At 37.3% G+C, this 15,447-nt stretch overlaps 1 protein-coding gene across 4 annotated transcripts in view; it reads right to left on the bottom strand.

The window, feature by feature from the left end:
- Window positions 1–11,141, bottom strand: part of LOC110448973 (cardioacceleratory peptide receptor-like) — a 65,576-nt gene extending 54,435 nt beyond the window's left edge. For 2 of the 4 annotated variants that reach the window (XR_002462804.1, XM_021495515.1), the window contains exon 1: window positions 10,342–11,139. Coding sequence is in view for 3 of the 4 variants with exons in the window: in XM_021495515.1 (XP_021351190.1) it covers window positions 10,342–10,482 (141 nt within the window). In the remaining variant the exon portion in view is untranslated. Of the gene's footprint in view, window positions 1–10,341 lie in introns of all 4 variants that reach the window. The other 2 variants (XM_021495517.1, XM_021495516.1) reach the window with 2 other exon arrangements.
- Between the last annotated feature and the right edge of the window lie 4,306 nt (window positions 11,142–15,447).

Below are 15,447 nucleotides of genomic sequence, written 5' to 3' on the forward strand. Positions count from 1 at the left end.
CACCTATTTAACACATTCTTAAAAGTCACTCACTTAACACATTCTTAAAAGTCACCCACTTAACATATTCTTAAAAGTCACCCACTTAACACATTCTTAAAAGACGAACGCGACACATTCTTAAAAGTCATCCACTTAACATATTCTTAAAAGTCACCCACTTAACACATTCTTAAAAGTCACCCACTTAACACATTCTTAAAAGACGAACGCGACACATTTTTGATAAAAAGTCGGTAAAATATTAGAACTTTCTCGACAATAACTGGTTTAGTCAATATGCTCCTATTTGGTGAACGTCTTTTTCGACAGTGCTGTTTGGGTCAAGATGACATAAAACTGTTCATTGGTCATTCAATTATATAAAACAAAAACAAAAAAAAAACAGTCTTCAATCACAAACATTGATACAAAAGACGCTTGCCAACTCGATCACGTGGTTTGGCTGTCTGTTTTAGATGGTTTATATGCAGTTTCAGATTGTCCTTCTTTCTGTTCCAGTTAAAAAGGTTAGTTTTACATACTATTTCTAAAGCATAGCAATATATATTAAATGACACCTGAAGTAAAAGTTATGGAATTGCTAATAATATTACATAATAAACTACGGAAAGCATAAATCTCATGCTTTATGTCTGATAATAGTTAAAGGGCCGGAGCCAAACATACATACTGGAGGACAAAAAATAAATAAAAATGTCATGATATACGCTAATATAGCATAAATCAAAAGCTGTTTTCTTCATATGAAAGTATGAATCAAAATAGTGTGTAGTTAATCTATGCTTGAAAGTGTTGAAAGATGGTGACAATGCCACAATATTTGGAGGTTTGACAATTGGAAAATTTGATAAAACAAAGTGACTAGAAAACAGGTTGTCTTGCGTTTTGAAATGTACAACATATTCTGTTCTGACAGTCGAATAACTCTGGAATAGACACCGTTTACATGATTAACAGGATAACATAAATATCAGCAGTAAGTCCGTTTACAGATTAAATGTCATTAACGCCTTTCTTTAATCAATATAAATGTGTATATACAGTTCTATAGGCATTCATTTTAACATAGAAAACATTTCTTTCGATGTAGTCTCAAATAGAACATTTAAAATAAGGCGTGCTACACGATGTTGTTTATTTTACATAACGCTTCAGTAGCCCAATTACACTGTTTACTTTTGTAACAATGAAATTTACATGTTCTCAAAAGACGAGTGCTGGTCTAAATTTACTAACAGAAGATTTTCACTTTCTACCAGTTGTCTTTCTTGATTGTTAGGAATCAGATTGAGTTTATCTTCACCAAGTTTATAGCGCCTCTGTTTAGTTGTTAAAAGCATACATTTTGTCTTATCTACATTAACAACAATTTAAAGTCAGAACACCAGCCTCCACTTTTATCTTTTTATTTTACTCTGACAATATCAACTGTTTTACCAGGACCAGACAGTGTTAAGGCTCATGCGTACATTTCTGTTCCGGAAGCAGTTATCAACAGCTGTCACCAATGATTGCTCCCTGAGGTACCCGTGGGTTACTTCTTGGCCTCAGATAAAAGTCCTGAAAGGAATACCTTCTGATGGTACCTACCACTTGTTAAATTTTGAACCAAGATAAAGCGGTGACATCACATAGATACATTTTCAATTTTTAAACCAATACGGTGTGGCTGTGATTATGTTCTTTGATGTTGACGCTATAAGATGTTTTGCTGTGTGCTGACGCTGTGGTATGTTTTGCTGTTGTGTGCTGACGCTGTGGTATATGTTGTTGCTGAGTGTTGAGGCTGTGGTATATGTTGTTGCTATGTGTTGATGCTATGGTATATGTTGTTGCTTAGTGTTGATGCTATGGTATATGTTGTTGCTTAGTGTTGATGCTATGGTATATGTTGTTGCTGTGTGTTGATGCTATGGTATATGTTGTTGCTGAGTGTTGAGGCTGTGGTATATGTTGTTGCTATGTGTTGATGCTATGGTATATGTTGTTGCTATGTGTTGATGCTATGATATATGTTGTTGCTGAGTGTTGAGGCTGTGGTTTGTTCTTTTGCTGTGTGTTGAAGCTGATATATGTTGTTGCTGAGTGTTGAGGCTGTGGTTTGTTCCTTTGCTGTGTGTTGAAGCTGATATATGTTCTGTTGTTGTGTGTTCAGGCTGTGGTACTTGTTATATTTCAACGTTGTGTTATATTCGGTTTTTTGTGTTGATGGGTTGGCGTTGTGATGACACCTTCTGGCGTTTTGTTAGTTATCGCTGATGTTTGGTATTGGCAATGGGGAATATTTTGTCGTTGTGCATTGAAGCTTTGCGGTTGTTGTGCGGGAGTGCGGAACACCTCGACAGACTATTTGAATCGGGGCGAGGTGTTCCGATTGCAAACCTTTGATTAATTAATCGGGGCAAGGTGTTCCGATTTGATAGTACGTATGTATTTACAGACACCAAACAAATATTTTTGTGTAAGAAACGAATGCCATACCGTGTATTACAAAAACCACACAGGACATTCCTCAACACTCCGGGAATAGATTCAAAGAGTTCGAGGTTAACAAACCGTTAAGGTCCTAAACACACCTAAATCCATTCATGAAAAAAATAACAGAAATTAGCCGGCAAATGTATGGAAGAGATCGAAGGGAGCTTTCAAGTAAAATGTAATACGGGAGTTACGTGGTAAATAATTGATTGCCAAATAAACACGGTAAGCGGTACCATTAGGCATTGTGAACGACCTACATACATAAATTACTCAATAGCTAACGTGTTATTTCATAAGAGCGGAACGAGATTTAAGTGTATGTGGTTAAAGGAACATCCTGGTGTGACGGATTTGTAATAGGAATGTGGTACATGTACATCACACAGAGGGCATTAAAACCCATCTACGTACAGACCACAAGTCGCGTCATATAAACTGTATACATGTGTTACAGAATAGGGTAATGTACGAGGGCCGTTCAAAAAGTATTGTCCTCACTGCGATACCGTAGATAAATGCGTTCAGGCGTGACTTGCAATCGATTCACGGGTAGGTGAATGTATACACAACACGTGACAATAGACCCGATAATATTTGGTGCAGTTTTGACTGTTTAGGGTACGTTTCAGGACCCTGTACTCGATACACTCTATACAAAATGACAGGCAAAAAAAGTTAAAATTTGACTGAAATGAGAAGCTTTATGAAAGCGTGTGCAAAACTCGGAAAATCACCAAAGGATACTATTCATGAAATGTGTGAAGTTTATGGAGACTCTAACCTATCATATATATCGATTTCCCGATGGTTATCAAAATTTCGCAAAGGGTTAGAAGATATCAGCGACTACGTTCGTTCTGAAAGGCCAAAGACATCATCTAACTTAACAAAAATATCCAAAATTAAGACATAAGTAACCGAGGAAGGTAGATTGAGAGTAAAACAAATAGCAAGAAGTGTAGGTATTTCAACGGGGTCCGTTCATTCCATTCTGGGGGGAAAATGGGATATAGAAAGATTTCTGCAAGATGGATACCGCATTTATTGACACAAGAACAACTGTGTATACGTGTTTCAATAGCAAAGAACTTGTTGAAAACGTATCAACATTGCAACCAGCGTCGACTTGCTGAAATTGTAACAGGTGATCAGACATGGGTTCACTATTTTGAACCCGAAAGACAAATTAATAATAAAGTATGGCTTACCCGAAATGGAAAGAGACCCGTAATTGCAAAGCGTTGCCAAAGGACAAAGAAGGTTTTCTATGCTGTGTTCTTCAATTCGAATGGTGTAGTTGCCAAGATAGCTATCCCAAAAGGCAGGAGTATAACGGGCAGTGTGTATAAATACATTGTATTGAAGAAAGTGAAGAAATTCTATCACAAGAAGAGACCAAGAACAGGGATACGTGGTATTCGTTTGCTACATGACAATGCTCCAGCACACAAATCAAAGTTGGTCAAAGAGTTTTGGGAGATACAAAAAGTTGTTGTGTTACCGCACCCACCCTATTCCCCAGATCTACCCCCGTGTGACTTTTTATGGTTCCCAATACGGAAAAGACATCTGTCTGGACGTCACTATAGGTTTCGTGCATCAGTAGGAGATGCAATGTTCCAGTATCTGAAGAGCATACCGCAAAAAGACTACCAGAAAGCATTCAAACATTGGATCCGAAGGCTGAAACGCAGTGTTGTAAAAGGTGAATACTTCGAAGGAATGAAATATACAAAATTAAATTGGTGTTCTTCGTTTGTCATTTATATATAATCAGGACATTACTTTTTGAACGACCCTCGTACGTGCATATATGACACAAGCACCAACTGTACAAAGTAAATTACTGGCCGCTTCCTACCGAAAGACTCGGCTATGGATATTTCTCTTTAGCTTATCCGGAGGAGCGTTTGGTTTGGTTTGGTTTGGTTTGGTATAGTTAAACGACCTATCAACAGCTATGGTCATTTAAGGACGGCCTCCCCTGGGTGCGAGATACATGTGTGTAGTGTATGCGTGTGTATTTCGGGAGGCTGCGTGTGTTTCTTGTTTGTCTCCTTGTGATAGCGCGGAACTGATGCCGACTTTATAGTGCTACCTCACTGAAACATACTGCCGAAGACACCCAGCAGCACACCCCACCCGGTCACATTATACTGACAAATGGCGAACCAGTTGTCCAATTCCTAAATTACTGAGCGTTAAGCAGGAGTAGAAACTATCATTTTTACGGACTCTGGTATGTCTCGGCCAGGGGACAGAACCCAAACCCTTCCTCACAGGGGCGAACGCTCAATTAAAGGCCAAAAGTGAGGCATTGTCAAGGGAGACATAAGGAAAAAGAAAAATGTTTAGAAAGAAGAGATAAGATAAGATCCCAAATTTAGTCGCCTCTCACGATCGTGAAATGTAAGACTAGTTAACTAGTGGTCCCGGGTTCGGCTCCTAGCGGAGACATACTATAACTATTATACCTACAATATACTGTCCATCCAAGGAAACAATCGTATTGCAACGTCGATATGACAATACGAAACGAGAAGAACAAAGGACTAAGGAGACAGCAACGGAAAACTGAAGACGGTCAATATCATTTTTATCGGGAATCACATGACACGGTTCTGGCCAATCAGGAGGTGTGAAAAATATCATTTTAGAATAATAGATGATACATATGTATCATTTTTCCAGCATCCTTATTGGGTGAATCATAATCAAGTGGGAAATCGGCAATTACCCGTTATGACTAATTTTTCAAAACATTAGGTCTATATTTACTTGATGACGTCATTTCAATTGTAACGACACAGTGCTCGCTGTCAAATGAAGTACATGTTTCTCGACAATTTGCTTACGCTCCGCCTTGTTTAATGATAAAAGCATAACAATGCATTATCTGATATAGCAATTACGAACCTTTATATATGTAAGTATGTGTTATATGGACCTTAAAAATGATATTGTATTGTCCTGGACATATCGCTTTCTCAGGTCCATACTATATAACCACATGCAATACAAATACATGTGTGTTAACACATTCGACTGTTTCACAAAATATCGATGTTTTTGGAATTCTACAAAGTCCTATCCTATAAAGGGACTTTTCAGTGAGACCGCGGTATAAAGTGACTTTTCAATGAGACGGCGTTATAACGTGACTTTTCAATGTGACGGCGTTATAAAGTGACTTTTCGGTGAGACGGCACTATAAAGCGACTTTTCAGTGAGACGGCCATATAAAGTGACTTTCAGTGATAACGATGTTTTGGGAATTCAAAACATGCATCTATAGTTGAATATCGAATTCATTTTACATTGTGTATGTCTATGTTTCAAAAGAGACGTTCATTTTTGAAGTAGGATGATATTCTTACAAGTCATAGGTAGATTAATAACGTACATTTATGAATATGACGAATATTAAAGAGGACGTTTTGGAAGAAAGGTGTAATCCTGAATTGTAATTATTTTTAAATAAAGTTTTTTATATTTTCGTATTTCAACTCAACAAGAGTCAATAATTGATGCATATGCCAAAAGATAAATTCACAATCAGAAAATAAACCACAGCATGAACACACACAGAGATAGATATAACGCGATTTTTCAGTGGGAAAGGCTTATAAAGTGACTTTTCATTGAAACAGCACTATAAAGGTGGGTTTTTTCAGCGAGACGGCGCTATGAAGCGATTTTAGAATGACTTTTCAATGAGACGGGCTATATAGGTACTTTTCAGTCTGACGCCACTATAAAGTGACTTTTCAGCGAGACTGCGCTACATTAATGTATAAAGTGACATTTCAGCGAGACGGCGCTATAAAGTGACTTTTCAGTGAGAAATCCCTAGAAAGTGACTTTCAGTGAGACGGCGCTATAAAGTGACTGTTCAGCGAGACGGTGCTATAACGTGACTTTTCAATGAGACGGGCTATATAGGTACTTTTCAGTCTGACGGCGCTATAAAGTGACTTTTCAGTGAGACGGCGCTATAAAGGAGGGTTTTTTCAGCGAGACGGCGCTTTGAAGCGATTTTTAAATGAGATCGCGCTATAAAGTGACTTTTCAGTAAGACGGCGCTATTAAATGACTTTTAATTAAGACGGCACTATAAAGTGATTATTCAGTGAGACGGCTTTAAAGTGACTTTTCAATGAGACGGTACTTTACAGTGACTTTTTCAGTGAGAAGGCGCTAAAAGGTTACTTTTCAATGAACCGGCACTACAAAGTGACTTTTCAGCGAGACGGCCTTCAAGTGACTTTTCAATTAGACGACGCTATAACGTTATCTTTCAGTGAGACGGCATTTCATTGAGACGGCAATATAAAGTGATTTTCAGTAAGATGGCCCTATATAGGTACTTTTCAGCGAAACGGCGCTACATAAATGTATAAAGCGACATTTCAGCGAGACGGCGCTATAAAGTGACTTTTCAGTGAGACAGCCCTAGAAAGTGACTTTTCAGTGAGACGGCGCTATAAAGTGACTGTTCAGCGAGACGGTGCTATAACGTGACTTTTCAATGAGACGGGCTATATAGGTACTTTTCAGTCTGACGGCGCTATAAAGTGACTTTTCAGTGAGACGGCGCTATAAAGTGACTTTTCAATGAGACAGCACTATAAAGTGACTTTTCAGTGAGACGGCGCTATAAAGTGACTTTTCAGTGAGACGGCGCTATAAAGTGACTTTTCAATGAGACGGCGCTATAAAGTGACTGTTCAGCGAGACGGTGCATTAACGTGACTTTTCAATGAGACGGGTTATATAGGTACTTTTCAGTCTGACGGGCTATAAAGTGCCTTTTCAGTGAGACGGTGCTATAAAGTGACTTTTCAATGAGACGGGTTATATAGGTACTTTTCAGTCTGACGGGCTATAACGTGATTTTTCACTGAGGCGGCCCTATTAAGTGATTTTCATTAAGACGGCCCTATATAGTGACTGTTCAGCGAGACGGCGCTACATAAATGTATAAAGTGACTTTTCAGAGAGACGACGCTATAAAGTGACTTTTCAGTAAGACGGCGTTATAAAGTGACTTTTCAGTGAGACGGCCTTATAAAGTGATGTTTCAGTGAGATGGCGCTATAAAGCGGAATTTCCTTGAGACGCCACTATAAAGTGACTTTTCAGCGAGACTGCGCTACATTAATGTATAAAGTGACTTTTCAGCGAGACGGGGCTGTAGAATGACTTTCTAGTGATTCTTTCATTTGCAGCCATATAATCTTAGAGCCGTAGCGAGGAAATGAAATCCTTAACAAATCATTGAAATGAAAAATGCTGTGATATATTGCTGACTGTTGATTATTTTGTATACATATAAGGTAATTTTGTCTGAGAGATGTATATCGATTGTCGAGCGTAGAGAATCATTATAGTAAGTATTCACCTAGCAAATTGTACAGACAGAAGTAGCCTGTTTGTTGTCATTTTCAAAACAAAAATCACGTGGAATTTGATATTTGACAGATAAAAGGCGTCTGTTCAAGACCGTCTACATAAACATACATATATATCACGTCATTTTTTTTTAAATTGTTCGATTTTTATCTCTTGATTGTCAAAAGGAATAAGCACGCAGCTTGTAATATCTATCATATGGTCTGACGTTTATGCACATTATTATTCTGTGCGGTCCTACAGATGGAGAGGTACATGCTAACTTTTAGTCAGCTTTTCATTAAAGTGACGAGCTACAGAAACTGTAAACTTGTAATATGTTTTCTTTAGTTTAGACAGAAAACGGAAAATACACATTGTACTGCGTACAATATGTACAGCTCGGGTCAGACAAACGATGTGTACAGAGAATGTTAACCTCAAGTACGATTATCATTGAGTCAGACACGTAGCAGAGGTACAGGTATGTTGTAGCTCGGGTCACAACTCGTACATTGTACACATACAGCTCGGGTCAGCATGGCCAGTTACAGAAAGTGTTACATGTAACTTATAGTCCGCTTGGAGGGCATTGCACGGAGCACATTTTGGACAAAAGTTTAAACGACTATGATATTTGTATGTGCACTGATTTAACACTTTACATCAAGAAAGTAAGCTTAACATCTCGGTAAAAACCTGTACCAAATTCCGTTCTTTTAAGAGACGCTGTCTCTCTGCGGGCAAAGCACTAGACAACTCCCATACATAGAATTAACTCCCCTCGTGGCTAGGCTCGAATCCCAACGAGGTCAATTGTTGCTGATCGTTAGTCTGGGATTCAACTTTTTGCCAGGATCCATTGTATGTTTTACACTCAGATCACTGTGGATTCTCTTTTGTGTAGTTTTGTTTTCCATCGGTTTTTTTTTTTTTTGCATAAATGTTCCGCTATGTATGAATTTTTACAAGAAATAATTGTCCATGCTATTGCCGTAACGGAAACATAACTCCAATACATATTTACATATTGTGGACACATGTACGGGGTATCCTCAAATCAAATTATCACACGAATAGCAAAGTAAAGAAAGGAATTCAGAAAGAAAATGAAAATGAATATTACAGAATATATGTATCCGCACATTCTCCAGAGATTTGATTGCTATACGGAGTGTGTAAAACTACCCTACCTAATATCAACAGGACAAATCTTCCTTATAAAATACAAAGATTACCATGAGAAGTCGACAACTGACAAAACAAGATGTACAGCTTAACATAGAAAGTGGACAACTTAAAATACAAAATCTACACCTTATCATACTAAGTCGACAAATGACAATACAAAATCTACACCTTATCATACAAAGTTGACAGCTGACGATACAAAATTTACAGCTGACTATACAATGTCGACAAATGACAATACAAAATCTTACACCTTATCATACAAAGTTGACAGCTGACGATACAAAATCTACAGCTGACCATACAATGACGAAAATGACAATACAAAATCTACACCTTATCATACAATGTCGACAACTGACAATACAAAATCTACACCTTATCATAAAAAATGGACAGCTGACGATACAAAATCTACAACTGACCATACAATGTCAACAACTGACAATACAAAATCTACAGCTGACCATACAAAGTTGACAGCTGACGATACAAAATCTACAGCTTGCCATACTAAGTCGACAAATGATAATACAAAATCTACACCTTATCATACAAAGTTGACAGCTGACAATACAAAATTTACAGCTTACCATACAGTGTCGACAACTGACAATACAAAATCTGCAGCTGCCCATACAAAGTGGACAGCTGACCATACAAAATCTACAGCTTACCATACAAAGTCAACAACTGACAACACAAAATCTACAGCTGACCATACAATGTCGACAACTGACAATACAAAATCTACAGCTGCCCATACAAAGTGGACAGCTGACAATACAAAATCTACAGCTTACCATTATTCACGCGCTGTCTTATATCCGTTCTAAGTATCATCGAAAAAGGTACCTCATCAAGTATACGTGCATATATTTATTTTTCAAAATGACCGATCTTTGTTTTTAAAAAAGTTCGAAAGCCCACGATTCAAAATTTACAGCTTACCACACAAAGTCGAAAAAATACATTTTATTATTGTACATCTTCTCTACCAAGTACGGGATACAACTTACAAATACGTGTACCTCAATTTCAACGCGGACACTTCAGACTAAAATATATCACCAAATACTCCTGACACTGTACGTAAATACTTATTCTTAAAATCATTTAACCGCAAACTAACCACCTACTGCCTTGTGTATTCACGCATTACTATGTACTCGATATCGCATGCAGCCCCTGGTAAACATTGAGGGGTATGTATGTCACTGGGTTGGTTAGTAGCATAAATCGTTATTTTACTGAAATATGATAAAATGATCTTACCGCACAGTCTGAATGTAGGCTGGTTTCGTTACTCCAGGGGTACAGATAATCATAGATTGGCTCCACGGTGGTGTTAGACATGGTGAGGCTACTGGATGTAAAATTGTCCACATTTCGGGTTAAATCCGTGGTATAGTTCATTATGCCTCTCCACTCATAACGAGAATAACTCAAACATTCAGTTCATTATCAAGTTACCGTGCTGTTGACTGGGGCGACTACTGATACGAGCTCGGCACGCGCTGTCTTATATCCGTACTTAGTATCTACGTGCATATATATTTTTTAATATGACCGATCTTTGCTTAAAAATATATAAACATGAAACACAACCCCTGCTCCACGTACGGCCGGGTGACGTGCGCCTCGCGATGAATAAAACAGGTAATAGTTAACTGTTTACAACACCTGTTTGCCTGCTTTATTACTTACTTTTTCTATTAATTAGATATTTAAATAAACCACCATAATCTCCGTTATCTGTCCTAACTGTAACCGTTTAGACATTTCACTGTCCACGCGTCCACATAAATGTCCAAACTTCTACAAGTTCACCGAGCTATTACACGCTAGCGTAGTCCACACACGATCTATCTCTCCAGGCTGTGTCGTTATGATAGGAACATTCTCTATTATATCAGATGTTTGGAGAATCATAGCTTATTAAATCGTGCTGCCCACGCGTTTGAATTATGAATGTTACGTCATAACCATGAGTCTAACTGTGTGTTTCAGATTCACATCTCGCTGATTTGTTCTACCCGTGCGAACTGTGTTTTATCGTACATTCCACGTGGTACATTTTGCTGTTTGAGTGTCACCGGTAGCAGTATATATCTACGTATGTGTTGGACGGCGAGCATATAAAACAATTAACACTTCACCAGCAAATCGACTTCGTTATAAGTAGGATAACAGTTCTTTACATATTTATAAAATAATTAACACTTCACCAGCATATCGACTTCGTTATAAGTAGGATAACAGTTCTTTACATATGTATATGCATTCACAATATTTTATTACAACTTTCAAAGTTACATAAGTTAATCATCCATTGACAATATTATTCTACATATTTATTTCACACTATTTTATTTAAACTTCCAAAATCATGCCAGTATGATAAAAAAAATCCATTGAATTTCACCAAAATGATCACAACTATCTAAGTTCATACCGTTTTAATCCTTTGAATTTCACAATATGTTATTACAATTGTAAACTATACGAGTGTGAACAGCTATTCTGTATTACACTCAATGCGATACATCATCTACTAACTACGGCTATAGAAACACATAGCCCCTCCATGATACAGGAGAAAGTATCGCACAGTCTAAATTTTCTGTCATTGTCATTCTGGAATGTTTCGTTGTTTTTATAGAATTAAGACCACAGGCACACGCTAAAATTCAGCGTTTTATTTCCACGTGCAGCAGACATAATGTGTCTAGGGTGTTGATTTCTAACCTTTTCAAACAACACAATAGTCAATTAAATCTGACAACGGAGTGGGCTACAAAGATTTAAAACGTTCACGCGATCCTGACTTCCGCTAGAGAAATGCTAGCGTCGTCCTGGGAAGGCTGCTTTGGACACTTATTCCGTGCTCTTGTTCCGATGATGCAATTAATGTCTCCGGGGTTTCTGATTTGCAGCTATGCTTAAATAGCATGCCCCCACTCCATTCTTAATATATTTAAGCATTAAACTGTTTTTGTATGGTGTTTATGATCTATTTGAATGACACAGCTTTGCAAGCAAACAACACGCATTATGATTTGTTTGCTTGCAAAGCTGTGTCATTCAAATAGATCATAAATACCGTACAAAACCAGTTCAATACTTATTTTCCGTTTTCTCTGCCGCTTATGTTCTTTTAACTTATAATATATATTTAAAATTCAAAATGCCCGCCTTATCGACAGTCCATAAAATTTCGTTAAATAGTTTGAACAGCGTGTTTGTCGCGTGGTGATTGGCAAACAAAGTAGTACTTTGAAATTTTAACAAACACTTCAATGTTATTCCACAATTCAGTATAAATACAATTACGTATGATATGTCTTTAGGGTGATTTAAGTTTATCAATAGAAATCTGAGCTCTCTTTGCTCATTTTGTGAAGAATCCAGGCGTGAATTTATGTATGTATGTATGTATGTATGTATGTATGTATGTATGTATGTATGTATGTATGTATGTATGCATGTATGTATGTATGTATGTATGTATGGGAACCCGACAACAGTCGGTAGATTCTATAACACCCTCGTTATTTGACATGTCGTCAGAAACTGAGGAACCGTGGAAGCGAGACGCGTGAAACTGATAGCGTTTGAAGTGAGTGATCTTGCGACGGAACACAGGTTCGTTACAAATGTCTGAAATGTTTATGTGTGCTGTGGCTAATATCAGTAGGTCTGTAACATATATGTCAGTAGGTCTATAGAATGTGTATTTCAGACATTTGTAACGAACCCCTGTTGATCAGTGCAGTGTAACGATATTTTTGATAAATTGCATGAGCGTTAAAATTGTTTCCATTGCCGGCATTGGTGATTTCAACAGATGTGCATTTTGTACGATATTGCAGACCTTGGTCTTGTTTTCGTTGTAATAAAAGTGTGGGTTTTTTTTTCTTATTTTCTTTTGCACATACATTTACAATGACATTGTCAAATCTCACAATGCCCAGCGATATTTCAGCAGCCGTCATGTTTATTTATATTGAATATTGTAGTTCCGGTCAGTGTTGTATTATATATATAATACACTAAGAATTGTGTCTCGGGATGCATGGTAATTAAAGTCCCATCAACGACACAGCTTTCAAAGAGGCTATATAGTGACAATGCCATGCAAATGTAAATATATATATATAGTCAATAACACGGTCATTGTTATTAAATGTGGTGATTTTTACATCGGTCAAACCGGTAAGGAACTCAGAACACGTATGACTGTACATAGACAACAAACTAGAACTGATTCTTTACGAAATCTTCATGTTAACAAACATATTCCTGAATGTGCTGGAGATAAATTTAATGTATTACCTTTGTATCAACTATTTTCATCAGACACTATTTTAAGAGAAACGAAAGAAGACCAACTAATAAAAATATTAAAACCGAGTCTCAACAGGCCACAATAAAATTTTACGCCAAATTGTCCACCAATCTTGTGTACTTCGTGACGTCACGTTACTATTGTAGTGTGATGACATGTAATTGTGACGTCACGACGTTGTTCTTTTGAATAAACCTGAAGAGCCCTGTGAAGGGTGAAAGCAGCTAGTTTTTTAGTCGGTCGTTCATTTTATTTTTTCTAGATATATATATATATATATATAAAAAGAAAAAGAGGTGTTCCCTAATGAGTGTAATGTATTAATCAGGTTTCGTCGATTTAACTCTGAGAGACACAAAGTTACCAATGTCATGTTGCTGAGGGTCTTTTTCACAATTTGAAAATTGACTAACGACAAGTGGATAAACAGGATAACCAGTCATGACTATTAACGTAATGTGATTCGACCAGAACTGTGATATGAATGATAAAAAATGTAATAGAAACGTTTAGCTTTTCTTTAAAAAAAAAAGAGGGGTTTATTCGTTATCATAGACTGATAAAAAACTTATTTTACAAAAACGGAATTACCTTTGCCACACGTTCTCATTGAAAAATATACCGTTTTAATTCAAACTGTACTTAGATATTCGGAATCATTGTACAATGAAAGCACCCTGTATACGCTCCTTGTCATCACCTGCCCGACCACGTGGTGTCCTCCGGTTTCCTCCCTCATTAACACCCCCGGACCAACATACGTGTTTAATTAATACAATGGTACAAGTAGATATAACTTGTTTCATATTTGTTGTAAAATTAATAAAGTTGATTGTTGTATAAGCTCCGAGGTTATTTCCCCCCATATGGTAAACACTGTATTGGGACATTGATTTATCAACATAATGGTATGATACTTGAAGTCGTCCATATCTTTATTAAAAACATCAAGGATGTAATATTTCAGGCATAATTCCAATTTCCGACCGGTAACAAATCTCCATGAATCATGACGTCAAAACGTGACCAATTAAAACCCTTCCGGTGTTTATACGACAATGTGATGAAATATAATAAAGGAATATAATAATGTGGGTAAGTTTGAGAAATTCCAGTGAGGGTTTATGGAATGGAGTCTTTACCGAGATATTTATTCTCATTTCATAACTCAGAAGGGCGGAGCTTACCGATCTTTCTTTTACAGGTACATGCTTGAAAGAGTATTTTTTTATTACGAAAAAGTAATAAATTAATAAATGAATAAATAAACGAAAAGTCTGAAACTTCTGTTTGACATGACGACAATTTAATATTCCACATAACATTTTATCATTGTCCTCGTTTTGACGTCACTGTTATAACACCATGATGATTCGATAGAAGGAGCGATGAAAATTCGTTTCTCCCTCAAAATACTTTTTATCACGTCATACAAATATGTACAAAGCGTAGTGACAGGAATGTCCAAGGTTGAGTCAGCGGTGTCCAGTGTTATGTTTATGACGTCATAACAAAATGAAACGTTAACAATCAATCAAGACATGACATTTTCAGTTGATACGTCAGGTCAGGGTGATGTTGAAACGTTAAATACACATCGATAAGTAAACTGATTTTATCAGAATTTGAAGCGACTTGTAAACACTTCTACATCATCATGAACGATGTTTAGAGTCTCTAGACCTGGTCGGGTTATCGAATCCTCTTATCTCCCACACTGAACACATAACAACAGTTTGTTTTTTAATAAATAAGTGCATCTCCGATTTAGAATACTCGACACCGCAATGGATCTACCAACACTGCTGAGCTCTTCTAGATAACCACTGACAAGATAAACTAAACAGGAACCTGTGGCCAGTTCTCTGTATTATATCACAGTAGGCCAGCACCGCCCGTCATATCTAAAGGAACCTGTGGCCAGTACTCTGCATTATATCACAGTAGGCCAGCACCGCCCGTCATATCTACAGGAACCTGTGGCCAGTACTCTGTATTATATCACAGTAGGCCAGCACCGCCCGTCATATCTA

This window comes from Mizuhopecten yessoensis, unplaced genomic scaffold (assembly GCF_002113885.1).
Source record: "Mizuhopecten yessoensis strain PY_sf001 unplaced genomic scaffold, ASM211388v2 scaffold4411, whole genome shotgun sequence".
Classification (NCBI taxonomy): Eukaryota; Metazoa; Mollusca; class Bivalvia; order Pectinida; family Pectinidae; genus Mizuhopecten; species Mizuhopecten yessoensis.